Below are 14,921 nucleotides of genomic sequence, written 5' to 3'. Positions count from 1 at the left end.
CACGACGACCTGGGCCTCGAATCTATACAGAAATACATGAAGTCAGCGTCGGAACGGTACTTCGATAAGGCTATGCGTCATGATAATCCCCTTATCGTAGCCGCCGCTGACTACTCCCCGAATCCTGATCATGCAGGAGCCAGTCACCGTCGACGCCCTAGACACGTCCTTACGGATCCATCAGATCCAATAACCTTCGCACTAGACGCCTTCAGCTCTAGGAGCAGGCTTAGGGACCTCGGTAACCGTACTCGTCGAACTCGACAAAGAGTTCGCCGTGCAACCTAACCCATGAATCAGCTCGCTGAGTTTCTCGCCGGATCTTCTCAGCGGGTCGCGATTCCGATCCGGTAGTAGATTCATTCGCGAAGCAGCTGCTCTTGAGCTGTTAGGTCTCCTTCGGAGGCGCTCGGGTAGCTGTTAGCAAATCCCACCCCTCCTGGCTGAGCCTTTGCTCGCCCACCTGTCCTGGTGAAACTGGAAAGGCCTCCGGGCCACCAGTAATTCTTCAATCATAAAAAAAAAAAAAAAAAAAGAAGGATGATGTTAAGTGGATGTAAAGATGACTTTGCATATATACAAGTTTGTTGCAACATTCTGACGGTCTATAGAGCATTAATTCGGTGAAAGACTTTCTCTATGATGTCTTCTTCAAAGAGAAATATAGATATAGAAATATTGTTTTGAGTTCGCTGTAACATGTGTAGTAATATCACCCTCAACATAATTAACTTCTTCCCAAATCCTTCCTGCTTTTGCCCCAAGTTTACTGCTTGTAGGGCGAGCTTGTTATTCAGCACAAATTGCTACCTACCTACGATTTTATCTTTTACTGCCACAAAGAATTTTCTTGGCTTTAAGGCTAGGATACCCGTATTACGATATTATTAGGCCTTTCAACTTCTCTGAGGATCGCGTGTTCGTCTGCGTATTCACCCTGGCTATTTCTGCCGTAAATCAGTCTTGGGTTTTGGTTTGAAGGGTGGGAGAAACTTTTTTAATTTTTTATTGCTTAGATGGGTGGACGAGCTCACAGCCCACCTGATGTTAAGTGGTTACTGGAGCCCATAGACATCTACAACGTAAATGCGCCACCCACCTCGAGATATAAGTTCTAAGGTCTCAGTATTACAACGGCTACCCCACCCTTCGAACCGAAACGCATTACTGCTTCACGGCGGAAATAGACGGGGTGGTGGTACCTACCCGTGCGGACTCCCAAGAGGTCCTACCACCAGTTATTACGCAAATTATAATTTTGCGGGTTTGATTTTTATTGCACGATGCTATTCCTTCACCGTGGAAGTCAATCGTGAACATTTGTTGAGTACGTATTTCATTAGAAAAATTGGTACCCGCCTGCGGGATTCGAACACCGGTGCATCGCTACATACGAATGCACCGGACGTCTTATCCTTTAAGCCACGACGACTTCACGTTGTACTATAAAGCTTATATCTATCGAGGTATGTGACGGCATTTATGTTGTTGCTATCTTTGGGCCCCGGTAACTGCTTAACTTACTTATCAGGCGGGAGGTGAGTTCGTCAATCGGGTATTAAGTGTCTAAGTATCTAAGCAATAATTAAAATAGTGTTATGAAAGGTCAAAGTCACTTCGTAGCACAAATAGGCAAGATCATCAAGCTATCTCGTGCTTAGCGTACACGTTTTGCCTTCAACTAAATTACCTCAATATTCAACAGCTTAATCAAATCTATTTATGAAATTATTGCAACGAATAATAAATAATAAGTCTCGTCCACTGCGCAACGAGAGTTAGTTGCAAACAACACTCAAGTACGCTAGGAAACTTTTTACAATCGAATATCCCGGCGGTACCAGTTCCGATATTAATTGTTTCGCTTGTTTGCCGGCTGGATTAAATTGAAATCTGCAATGCTTCGCAATGCTGGTCTGGTTGCCGTTCGTAAATCGAAATCCACTCAACGAATTTTACTATCGAATAATTTTCAACTACGCTTACTAAAACTGTTGAGTTTCTCGCTCGCAATATTTCTCTCTAAATAGATTCATCGATAATGATAGTTCTTATTGGTTAAATTTCATGCAGGTCTCGCTAAAGTAAAGCGCTAGGAACAATCAGAAGCGCTAACTATCGCATCACCGAGTTAGGTCAATGCTTCTTTTACTACTTTCACGGCTTAATCTCGTGTTTTTTATTGCCATTATATTATATCCATCGGCTATCACAAAAAGTGTAAAGTATTTAAAGCGTTTATAAAGAATATAATGACAATAAAAAACACAAGATTAAATCGTAAAAGTGGTTTAATTAAACCTATGCAGCAAGCAGCTCCGTTTGAAGTCACTGAACCGTCTGTTCCCGAAGAGATTAAAACAATTCTTTTTATATAAAGCTTAGAATTATTGATGAAGTAATGATCCAAACTATACTGATTACAATTAGTGCCACAAAAACCATTATATTACGGTACTCAGCTTATGCATCGTTCGATTATCGGTACTTGAAAATTACTTTACCTAAAACCGCACAGCTCACAATGATTTCTCCCCACTTGGTTCAGCCATCTTTCAAGACAAGTCAAATGTACGTTTGCCAGGGATCCTTTGCAGTTGCAAGGTGAGATTAGCCTAAAACATTAATAGTTCCAGTTATATTGGATGTTAAAGATGTAATCGAATGTAAGGCAAGTACCAAGTTATTTTGCGTTTTATTGTAAATACTTCTTAGGTTATTAGAAAATTTATTTGTTGTTTTGTTAACCTTTAGAACCTCGTCCTTAATAACAATCGAAATTTTGAAATAATCATTTAAATTTTCAGCCTTCAGTACAAAAATAACAACAATAATGTTTGGTAATTGACTGTTAGTATAGGTTGATTGTTAGATAATTCCATTTTCACAGATCGGTTGAAACCTCTGGATCTGCGAAGGGTTTTTGCTTCTCTCTGTGTTTTGTAACGTATGTTCCATGGGAAGTGCTCTGATAAATTGTACAAGATGATCTCTTCATATCCCTAGAGGTGTCAAAGAAGGTTCGCTGTGCCTTTGGCATTGCTTACGTCCATTAGCGACAGTGACTATTAACCATCAGATGCCCTATGCAACCTTAACCCAAAGCAATAAAAAATAGTACCCCTTAAAAGACAGAATGCATTAAATATGTATTTTTACTAACATTAACCATAAAAGTCTCCCAAAACACGAACGACACCGAAAAAATTAAACCAATTCCACTTATGTTAAGTCAATGGACAATAAAGGATAATAGGAATATGAAAAACTTCGTTCTGAACGCAAGTATTCTCGAAAAACATACAGATAACGATCTCAAACTAAAACTAATAACAAATACCGATTCTCCATTACCCCCTAATGCTAACCTTTCCCGTCCGCGAGTCATACAAATTCTGCAAACGTTTGAACCAATACTCGAAATGGAGTCTCTTTGTGCCAAAACCAAATCAGATCTTTCCGATAGGCCACCAGAAGTTTTCTTCTTATCGGTACCAAGTTTCGACAGCTTATTTTCGGTTTTTGCAGTTACTATGACTTCATTTGGTATGATTTCGTTGGTTCGAGCATCGTTGTTATTCAAGGGCGCTAAGACTTGGGTGTCGTTTTGGATTCTGGTAACAGCGTGTACATTTGGTATATCAGCAACGACTACATTCTCGCTTATTCCTTTAAAGCATGAAGCCATAAAATTCTTTAAATCAACAAAAGTCGCCGGATCGTCCTTTGATAAAATTTCATTATTTGCTCTAGAGTCTGCGTTTGGGTTGAAGCTAATCGATTTCAAAGCGTTCGATACATCTTTGACTGTTACTATTTGGCGGATGTTGTGCTCTGATTTGGAAACTCCAGTTTTGTGAACCGTTGGTACGGATCCCGGTAATTCATTCACCGATGACGGTCCAGCGTTATCATTCTCCGACACTTCGTTTGCACTTTCATTATTATTTACTATTATTGTTTTTGTTTCATCCGCGGTCGTGTCTGTAGCTTTCTGCGTTTGGTTATCCATCAATCGTTGATCATTTTAAATTGGAAATATTTTATGTATTTACACAAAATGCAGCGTCTGACATGAGAATTTTGAAGTTTAAAAAATGATTGTCATATTTGTAAGGTCAATGCGACAAAAAAGAGTATTAAGTGTGCCTTACAGGATATCGGACGATTGATTCCATTAAAATAGTTTGCCTTCAAGACGAGAATAATTTGATGTTCTTATTTCTCAATATTTTTAATATAACGTTCCTCTGAGACGCTTTTTGTTTTGATCAGTGAATTTTTGTTCACTAGCTAATCAAATCATTTTGGAACTAATACAAAACCTAATCGAAATCAGTTTTACGGCTTAATATCGGTCTTATTATTTTTAATACGCTTTTATTAGGTTCAGAAGGTAACATACAGCAGACGCAGCTAACATACATAGTTAGTATTTAACGGAATCTTTGAACATGATTTTGACCCCCTTCAAAACGTCGGATTAACTCGAAATTTGGCGTACTTATTAAGGACCGATGACGATTCAATATTAAAATTTTTTATTGAAATTCAACTGAAAAATGACAAATAAATAATAGTTTCAAAAAACTAAAAAAATACGCTATTATAGAAAATCCAAAAAAACGTGAGGCTGTTCATAATATATTTATGACTACTGATACCATGCACCCCACGCTTTTTTTTACAATAAAATTATTTTTTCTTACACTATTTTTAATTCAAATTTATTGAAATTTATTTTCTATTTTTTTTAGTTCGATTTTCTATAAAAGCGTATTTTGTTAGTTTTTTTAAACTATTATTTTTATTTTATTATTTCCGACATTTCAGATGGTTTACAGTTTTCGTGGTTTAGGTCAGCTGTTTACATTACCACGGAAAATACTATAATATTATATACCTAGAACTATTTTAGAGACACTTCGTATTGCTTAATACAACGTGTTGACAATTACGGGAAAGCTTTTTTTTAGTACTGGTGGTAGGACCTCTTGTGATTCTGCGCGGGCAGGTACCACCAACCTGCCTATTTCTGCCGTGAAGCAGTAATACGTTTCGGTTTGAAGGGTGGGGCCAGCCGTTGTAACTATACTTGAGACCTTAGAACTTATATCTCAAGGTGGGTGGCGCATTTACGTCGTAGATGTCTATGGGCTCCAGTAACCACTTAACACCAGGTGGGCTGTGAGCTTGACCACCCACCTAAGCAATAAAGAAAATTGCCCTTGTAAGCAGACGAGCATACGGCTCACCTGATGGTGAGTGGTTGCCGTAGCTCATGGACGCCAGTGCCGCCTCAAGCGCAATAGAGACATTAATTTAGTTTAAATGTACTAGAGACTTGTAACAGGAAAGCATTACGGGATTTTCCTAAATATAAGTAGGAAATAAATTTGAATAAATTCTATTCTGCAAAATATGCTTGGTCAGTCAAAAACTTTCACTGAACGCTGATTGCGGATATATTTTATAGATTCATAATTGCCAAAATTTGGTAGAGTAGTTCCTACCCAGGTAACCATACTCGTCGAACTCGACAAAAAGTTCAACCTGCAACCTAACCTAAACATCAGCCCGCTGAGTTTCTCGCCGGATCTTCTGAGCGGTTCTCGCGATTCCGACCCGGTAGTAGATTTATTCGCGAAGCAGCTACTCTCGAGTTGTTAGGTCTCCTTTGGAGGCGCTCGGGTAGCTGTTAGCAAATCCTACCCCTTCTGGTTGAGCTGTTGCTCGCCCACCTGTCCTGGTAAAACATGGAAAGGCCTCCGGGCTGCCAGTAATCTCTCAAAAAAGATTCGAATCCCGGGATAATCGCGTCACTCAGAGAACTGAAAGAGATCGTCGCACGTTGAGAACAAAAACTTTTAAGACCCACAAACGTGAGTGACAGAGATAGCGATAGGGTACAACAAGATTTATCTCTCTATTTTACAACATTGAATCAGCGATTTATATTTTATACGTACAATTTAATCAACTCACAGGTTCTCGTGTCGTACTTTTCGCTTAGGTTTTTCGTATTTGCGGGAAAAGCGCTGTAATCACAAATTGGAGTACAGCGCTTTCGTGCTCGATGTCAAACATGCGCTCGCGTGAGACTTTTGGACGGCTTTATGCGAAGGGGAAGAAAAAAAACTGTTATTTTTAAATTTAGTTTTTTTGATGATTTTTTTTGCAAACGTGCCTTTTCGATACCACAAAAGGTTAATCTTTGACGTAACAAGGATTACGGAATATTCGGTTGAATTTAATTGGATATTTTGTAATATTATGATACTAATATTTTAGATGCGGAAGTACTTTTGTAGGTTTATTCTTCTTTTACGCTTAGGTTGCTTTTTGGTTGGCAGAGGCAGACAGTTTATAGACCGTAGACTATGGTAGGGATTTTCAACTTTTACTAGCGGCACATTTTTAATTACTTCAACGTTCCACGGAAGATACGAAACAGATAACTATAAAGTTGTTTACTTACCTGTGAATACTGTATAAAATTTTATAGTTAGAAATAATATATATATGTATATGTTAAAATGGGCGGTAAACTTTAAGCCTCACATAAAAATGTTGTTACAGGTCGTTGAGAATCACTAGATTAAGGTAAAGTCATCCTGAGAAAATTCACGTTTCATTCATAAATGAAAACGAGGGTGTTGAAGCATTGATTTTTCAAAACTCTAACCAATATTTAGTGTCAATATTATAAATTTAAGTAATAACGCTATGATAATTATTATTACGAATAAATAGATAGCACATGTTCCGGCTTATAAAAATATTGTACGCCTTTTATGGACAAACGGATGCGTTCACGAAGCAATTCGCTGTAAGCAGAGCATTTATATTGTTATAAAGCAGATTCTAGAAAAATACTAACTAGTAGCTATAACTAGTAACATTAGTTGAAAATACTGGACTCGCTTCCTCTCTGAGATGTGTCATAAGTAAGAAGTTATTCAGAGACTGGTTCACTCTTGCATGAACTCCGCTACGTCTCGCATCGGCCGTGTGAGTTCGGACAGCCTAATTAAAATATTTCGCTTACTTCATAAAGGTGGGAAAACCGCTTTAATTATTGCTCGACCAAAAAGGAAAATTGGTTAAAGTTGGCGATTCCTTCCACGATTTATACGGAATTTCTATTTTTTTAAATATTTAGATTACGGATAGATAACTTAATTGTGATTACGTCCACATAATAGCGTATCGAACAGGCTAAACAAAGCAAATTACGAATTGGCCAAACATCGTAAAATCTAGCTGGTGATCTCCTTGAATAAAAAATAAATAATGAATATATAACTGGGAACAAATCACACACGATCATGAGGCCCCAAATTATGTTTTCCTGTGTTATGGGTACCAGAGATTGATATAAGCTTAAATATATACATCCAACAGAGAAAACAATCTATTTCGTCGCACGAGCCCACTGAGTTTCTCGCCGAATCTTCTCAGTGGGTCGCGATTCCGATCCGGTGGTAGATTCTGCGAAGCACTGCTCTTGCTAGGGCCAGTGTTAGCAACACTCTCGGTTTGAGCCCCGTGAGCTCACCTACACGTTAAGGAGAAGCTGAAATAGTCTCTCAAGGCTATCAGCATAGGTAGGAGAAAAAAAACGAATTGGCCAAACATCGTAAAATCTAGGTGGTGATGCTGCCTGAATAATTAATGAATAAATAACTGGGAACAAATCACTTAAAATTAGCTTTCCTTGTCTGGGTACCAGAGATTGACATACACGTTTAAATAACTTTATATAGATCCAACAGTGCAAGACTCGGTGTAGTGCCTTTGGGCTTTTCTATTGGCAATTTATAAAACTTATGTTGCCACAGAGTCATATGATTCTTCATCAGATTCTTAGACTAAATAAAACGCCCAGCATCAGCAGTACATGGAGAAAATTGGAATCTTTTGTGGATGTTATTAAAACATCCTATGATTAATAGTTGTTTTGGCTTACGCTCTTTGGATACTAATTACAATTCACATGTAAATATGTCCGCTAATACAATAAATAATGAATTGTTCTTAGTCGGTTTTGCTATTAAAAATTCTATTAATCTTTCTAGGGTCCTTCAAGGGTTCTTATTTTAACGAGTATAGTTGTAGAAATTTAATGGTAGTACAAGATAGAGGGGGAAGAGGTCGAACGAAGAAGATATGGATGGAGTGTGTGAATGACGATATGAGGGAGAAAGGAGTGAGTGTTGAGATGACGGCTGATAGAAGAGAATGGAATAAAAAAAATCGTTGTGCCGACCTAGACCTGTACCTAGTGGGATAAGGCCGAGACAAAGAAGAAGAATGAATTTTTCTTAGTCTGTTTTGTATAATCCTATTATTTTTTCAAGGTTTCTTATTTTTGTGACGTGGTAATACCTATATACAGTTGCGTGCATGTTCATGTTTTAAAGTGTATATTTTTAGAAATTGAATCACTTAGCCGGTCGGTTACTTAACAATTAAATCGATTTCAGTGTAATTTCAAGGATTGTTTTGCATTCAGTATCCGCATATAAAAGCTATGTGTGAACAGAAGGCCTTAAATGAAAATACGCGTTCAGTTGTTATTCTAAAATCGAGGACTGGAAGAAAATAATTAAAGGGATTAATAATTTAAATTTAATTAGTGGTCCGCCGTTGTTGTGCTTACAGCGTTGCTGTTTTAATGTCAGGTACGAAATTACTTATCAAGGGAAATTAAGGTTGCACAAGTACCTCAGCGTTGTTGAAGATGAGAAAAAATATTGAACTTTTTTATTGAAGTGAAAACTTCTTTAGAATCGTTGTGATTTCAAACCGGATGCAACGGAAAAACCGACAGGTAAGAGACACAAATACAAAAATGTGTAGGACGAAGCCAGCAAAGAATGAGACAGAAATATACATACTATTTAATACAGCCCCATCTGTGAGATTTTTTAATACTAACGTGTGTATGAATGGTCTTGTAGTGAATTTTAATTTAGGATTATACGTGAAATTAAAATATCAATTCACAGAGGGCGCCACCTTACAATTATAAGACGTTTAGGATAATTGTATTTTAATTTTGGAAGGTTTCACTTCTACCACGTGTGAATTGCACACATGTATTTTTTTTTTTTTATTGCTTATATGGGTGGACGAGCTCACAGCCCACCTGGTGTTAAGTGGTTACTGGAGCCCATAGACATCTACGACGTAAATGCGCCACCCACCTTGAGATGTAATTTCTAAGGTCTCAAGTATAGTTACAACGGCTGCCACACCCTTCAAACCGAAACGCATTACTGCTAAGCGGCAGAAATAAGCAGGGTGGTGGTGCCTACCCGTGCGGACTCATAAGTCCTACCACCAGTAAACATTTATCGACATGTACAACGGAAAATGTATATGCAAAGAAGAAAACGTTTTTCATAAAAACAAATAGTCGCAAACAAATTTAATGCGACCGGTAAGTTTAATGAGTGAGTATAAAAATGTTGATTGCAATTTTATTATGTTACTAACGAACTGCGTCTTTGGATCTAGTTGTGAAATGTCTGAGTTTTGAGGCTTTTAAATGTTGAGTTGTGAATTGATTTGCGGTTAATGCATTTGTTATTTTTGTTTTTTAAACGACTTATAGTTATAGTTATCGATAATAATATGTTAATATGTTTAATCTATGCGGAAAATAGTACATATTTATTTCTCAAATAATCAAAATTGCTTATGATATAACTACATGATATAAATTTAACTTCCTTAATGAGATTACTTGGCATTTGAAAAAAGTCGCAGATGAAACACTTTGTTGAAACACCACATTAATAAACAATAAATTTATGAAATCGAAATTTGAATTAGTGCAACAGTTGGCGGCCTTATCGCTTTAAGGAATTTGTTCGAGACAGCCTTGTGTTTTATCTCGGAATAAAATAATATAACGCGGCCAGTATTTTCGGAACCTTGCCTAAAGGGACTCTTTTAAATAATATATTTTAAGGTTTAGTTAGTTTTAGGTTCATTGTTAGAGTTGATTGTCGTTAATATAACTATATAATATATTAACTGAACATTTGAAATACCCAAACGGCCGTCTGGTGTAGTGGTAAGTGACATGGTCACTACACAAGAGGGTCGCGGGTTCGAATCCCGCCAAGGGAAGATATTTGTATGATAAATATAAATGTCTTTTTTTTTAATAATTTAAATTCAATTAAATAAAAAAAGGGGTTATGGATGTATATTAAATATATGTACATATGTGTATAATAAAAATCTTACATTTATATCCGTTATCCGGTACCTGTAATAGGAGTGGGTAATATCGGTTTTGCCGCGTATCGAATCGTATCTATATATCGAGTATCAATATCGGATATTGAATCTATATATTTTCTGAATCTATATATTGATGGATGCTAGTAGATTTTCTCGATTCATGATATTTGAGATTTGAAACGATACGCTGATATAATATCGTAGTAGATATATATTTAAGTCAACGTTATACGGTTGATTTTCTGATATCAATTTATAATATGATTTTAAAGTAATAAAAAGAACATGAAAATAAAAATATCAAAAAAACTTTCCTTCATGCTTTTATCAGGCTTAGGACTGGTTACATTATTTTCAGTTTTTAGTATTTTGTGTCTTAATTTAAAATTACAAAATATACCAAAAGAGTGTAGATTTCAAAAGTTTAATACAAACACAAGAAATAAACTCAATTATTTGGATTCAACTAAAAATAGAAAAATGTGTACTTTAAAAATCAAACACAAAAAACTTTTAAGTATTTATAAACACTTGTCCAAAAATTCTAGTTCAAGGTCAAAGCGCGTGAAATTAAATTCAACGATGCAAATAGGCTATACTGCATTCAAGTTAGGGTCGAAAGTTGAAACTTCTTTCCTAAATTGTATCCTGCTGATACGCTAAGAATAATCTACAGACATATGGACTTAAATATAAGGTTTACAATTGTATGGATAATGCCTGTTTCTGTTTCATTCATCACATGATATCCCTATCGTGCGCTCACTCACTCTGGTCGATTCGATACGAACCAAACGAATATTGCTGATATTCACGAATCGGTACGATATGCCGATGCGCATCACATCGAGCAATATCGTGTATCGGCTGATATCGATATATAGATTTCAATTCACGAATCGGTACGATATGCCGATGCGCATCACATCGAGCAATATCGTGTATCGGCTGATATCCATATATAGATTTCGTGCGGGGCGATATCGGATTCAACGATATTGCTGCGATATATAGATATTGAATCTAGATACGATTTATATCACCCACTCCTAACCTGTAACACAAGTTCTTTACGAACTTATCACGGGACCAGTTAACGAGGCGTGATTGTTAGAAAAAAAATATGTATGTAGTTTAAGAACAAAAAACACGCTTAAACACAATTCGAACTATCAATTCACCTTTAAAAAATTCCTCTTTCTTTTATCCTGTTGATAACAGTCAGCATATTGAAGCGAAATTATAAAGTCGTTGTATTGTCGTCTGTCTTAGATACGCGTGCTAACTTTGTATTTAATCAGACGTCTAGAAGTCAGTGAAAATGATATTCATAGATTCCGTTACATGCTAACATACAGACATACATACAAGACAAGCAAAAAAAGTGTGCTGGAAAGTAATACAAATTCGGATAATAGACACGGTAAAATTATATACAATTAGTTTTTTTAGCTTTTGAGTAATCAGATTTGAACTAGTTTATTGAAATACAGCGCTAGAAGTTTGTAACACGTTATACTAGGGGCATGTTTCTTTAAAAGTTTTTTTTCTAAAGTTTATATGTTTCATTATTTATTTATTTATTATACTTCATGTAAAAATTACATTGGCGGACTTAATGCCTAAGGCATTCTCTACCAGTCAACCAAATGTAGTGCAGAGTAAATAGTGGTAGGTGCAATGAAATTTATATTAAGTTACAAATACATACACAAAAAAGTATATATATATTCATATATACACAATCACTTATACATATACATCTATATATTAATACGTGAAGCAAAAACTTTGTATCCCTTTTTAAGAAAATTGCGCCGACGGAGGATGATGAAATTTTCCACACTTATAGAGAATATCGAGAAGAAGTGCACAATGCTAATATTTTTTTAAAATAATGCATAAAAGATACATTAAATCAATAAAGAAAACATTACACACACTATTTACCATGTATTTGACACACACACGCATGCATACTGCATATTTATAGTCAAACTTTTGTTCTTGACGTCTGTTGTCAAATTGAGAATAGAATATGGTTTGTCTCTGTTAATATTTTTTATAGTGTAAGTGTAGTCTTGGCGAAATTTGTGATTATAGAAGTATATACAATCATAATAGTGTACAAACTTACAATTTCAATTAATTATAGTCGAATTTCGACTACTGCGGGACCTCTAGTACATATAATACTACTAATAATAAAGTTTACTTTTGTGTAATATAATTTTATCATGCGAATGGGTGATCGTTGGCTTATTATTCTGGCACAAGGGAGAGGAGTAGTAGAACCTCCTGATTTTTGCCGAAATTAATTTATTGACTGCAGCGAGACTTAACTCACTTTTCTTACTTTTATTCCGGAAGAATGATGGGTTTCTTTATTTTAGAAGCACAATAAATGGCGCACGTAAAATTAACAGTCACTTAGTCTGGGCTACATATAATGTTATGGATGTGAAATTTTATTTGTTATATCTGTCTTAGATCTTAACAGCTAGCAATTACCCGACAATAATACCTTTGGAACCTTATTTGATTGGATGTTTATTACTCAATTACGTGAAAATTTCTACACGGATTTTGCTGAAATTCCGCACAAAGATGGATGAACCTAACCTATTTATATTAAACTAACGGCCCGCTCCGGCTCCGCTCGGGTCTGTAACAAAAATTTCAACGATATCTGACGTTGTTTTATTTTTTAAAATAAAAGAACACTTATTGCGGCATAACTATAATAGTTAGACATATTATGCTGTCGCGACACTTTTTGTAAATAATGTGTTCTACAAAGTCGTAGTACATTCTTTTATTCTATCATCAATAGTTTTCGCAGGACACGTGATGCAAATAATATTTTAGGTAATTTTTTTACACCTTCGGTTACATTATTGGAGTTTTATTAAGGATCCCTAATTTTTTTCAAAAAAGAGTATAGCCTATGACACTCAGAAATAGTGTAGCTTCCAAACAGTGAAAGAATTTTTCAAATCGGTTCAGTCGTTTCGGAGCCTATTCAATACAAACAAAAACAAATCTTTCCTCTTTATAATATTAGTATAGACGACAAAAACATTGGGTCGCTATAGTTTGTTTTTTACCTATTCGCTGGTATCTTGAGGGGCCATTCCTGTTTCGCGCGGACGGGTAGGTAAGCTCACGGGCTCGACCTGAGAGAATTAGCTAACCATAGCTAACACTAATTCTAATAAGAGCAGTGCTTCGCAAAATCTACCACCGGATTGAAATTGTGATCCATTGAGAAGATCCGGCGAGAAGCTGAGTGGGCCGTATCGCTTTAATAAATATGACAGTGTGAACGTCAATGATTTTACGTATAAATCGATCTAATCGTCTGGTAATTTATGAAACAGAGAGCTCTGATACAAGTGATGGCCCGCGAAAAGGCGTAAGTCAGCCTTTCCCAAAGTGGGCGATGACGGCCCCTCGTGGACGCTGCAGGCCTAAAGGGGGGCGGTAAGAGACTCAGATAAAAAAAATGGGGGCGTTGTATAGAGGCTTGGGAGGCGATTTGTAATTTCATCTAGGAGGACTCTGAGACACCGACTGAGCTCTCGCTGTAGTAGGTGAAAAAATGGGGGCACCAAAAAATAATGTATCCTCAAAGTGGGCAGTAGACAAAATAAGTTTGGGAGCCCCTGGCGTAAGTGAAACGGCGTGGCAAGTCGTGTATTTAATAATACTAGAGGTCCCGTAGTAGTCGAAATTCGACTATAATTAATTGGAATTGTAAGCTTGTACACTATTATGATTGTATTTTATACTTCTATAATCACAAATTTCGCCAAGACTACACTATAAAAAATATTAACAAAGAAAAACAATATTTAATCTATTCTCAATTTGACAACAGACGTCAAGAACAAAAGTTTGACAATAAATAGTATGCATGCGTGTGTGCGTCAAATACATGGTGTGTAGTGTGTGTAATGTTTTCTTTATGGATTTAATGTATCTTTTAAGCATTACTTTAAAAACATATTAGCATTGTGCACTTCTTCTCTATATTCTCTATAAGTGTGGAAAATTTCATACTCCTCCGTCCGCGCAATTTTCGTAAAAAGGGATACAAAGTTTTTGCTTCACGTATTAATATATAGATGATATTCAAACTGTTCAATAGGTTTATTTAGAGTATGCAATATATTCAAACTGACCGGCGACATCGTCCACAATGAAAATATGCGTTTTAAAACAACATTGTTAATTCAAATTGTGCTCTAAAATAAACGGGAAACGTAATAAAGTGTAGTTTATGTTTGTTTTTATAACTGCAACGTTTTAATTGTGTTTTCGTTGTAGTTTTTCCGGGGCATTTAAGCAACATTCTATGTCCGATGCAGTATTCGAATATAGACAGGCTTCCGTCTTAAAGATCGTAGGGCTAACTTCGGGAAGTGGTATTCTTTTTAATACGCTTTTATTAGCTTCAGACGTATGTATGTTAGTATGTAACGGAATCTTTGAGCATGATTTTGAATGAAATGAAATGAAAATGAAAAATGAATCATAGTTTAAAATAACTAACAAAATATACTTTTATAGAAAATCCAACTAAAAATAGAAAATAAATTTTAATAATTTTGAATTAAAAATAGTGTAAGAAAAAATGATTATATTGTAAAAAAATTGTGGGG

General features: G+C 35.9%; 1 protein-coding gene across 1 annotated transcript in view; it reads right to left on the bottom strand.

Moving 5' to 3' along the window:
• The window catches only part of LOC101736032 (E3 ubiquitin-protein ligase MARCHF8), a 28,772-nt gene extending 24,666 nt beyond the window's left edge, over window positions 1–4,106 (bottom strand). Inside the window, exons 1-2 of the mRNA XM_004923401.4 lie at window positions 3,369–4,106; window positions 2,505–2,615 (exon numbers count right to left, since the gene is read on the bottom strand). Coding sequence (XP_004923458.1) covers window positions 2,505–2,615; window positions 3,369–4,012 — 755 coding nt within the window. The 5' untranslated portion in view covers window positions 4,013–4,106. The remainder of the gene's footprint in view (window positions 1–2,504; window positions 2,616–3,368) is intronic.
• Between the last annotated feature and the right edge of the window lie 10,815 nt (window positions 4,107–14,921).

Source organism: Bombyx mori, chromosome 28, assembly GCF_030269925.1.
Source record: "Bombyx mori chromosome 28, ASM3026992v2".
Classification (NCBI taxonomy): domain Eukaryota; kingdom Metazoa; phylum Arthropoda; class Insecta; order Lepidoptera; family Bombycidae; genus Bombyx; species Bombyx mori.
Note: the sequence above shows the minus strand (reverse complement) of the source record. Positions and strands in the feature narration are given on the sequence as shown.